This window comes from Penaeus monodon, chromosome 28 (genome assembly GCF_015228065.2).
Source record: "Penaeus monodon isolate SGIC_2016 chromosome 28, NSTDA_Pmon_1, whole genome shotgun sequence".
Taxonomy (NCBI): Eukaryota; Metazoa; Arthropoda; class Malacostraca; order Decapoda; family Penaeidae; genus Penaeus; species Penaeus monodon.
The window spans coordinates 12,377,663-12,377,888 of NC_051413.1; the positions used below are offsets into that span (position 1 = coordinate 12,377,663).

At 53.1% G+C, this 226-nt stretch overlaps 1 protein-coding gene across 1 annotated transcript in view; it reads right to left on the bottom strand.

Moving 5' to 3' along the window:
• LOC119590937 (protein sidekick-1-like) overlaps positions 1 to 226 on the bottom strand; it is a gene marked incomplete in the record, with an annotated part of 41,331 nt that overhangs the window by 12,197 nt on the left and 28,908 nt on the right. Inside the window, 1 exon segment of the mRNA XM_037939676.1 lies at positions 10 to 160. Coding sequence (XP_037795604.1) covers positions 10 to 160 — 151 coding nt within the window.

The following is a 226-nucleotide window of genomic DNA, read 5'->3' on the forward strand; positions in this document are numbered from 1 at the left end:
GAGACCTACCTCGGGGAATCGTAGTCGAGCTCCGCCGCGTCGCGAAACCAGGTCACTTGCCCGACGTTTTCCGAGTGGGTGTTCACGACGCACATAAGCTTGATGGTCGACCCGTTCTGGATGAACACTTCCTTCGGGCCGTTGATTCGGGCTTGCTGGACTTTTTTTCGTTCGGGGAGAGAGGAGGGGGGCGGGTTAATTAGTGTTGATTATTTAAAGTTATTAA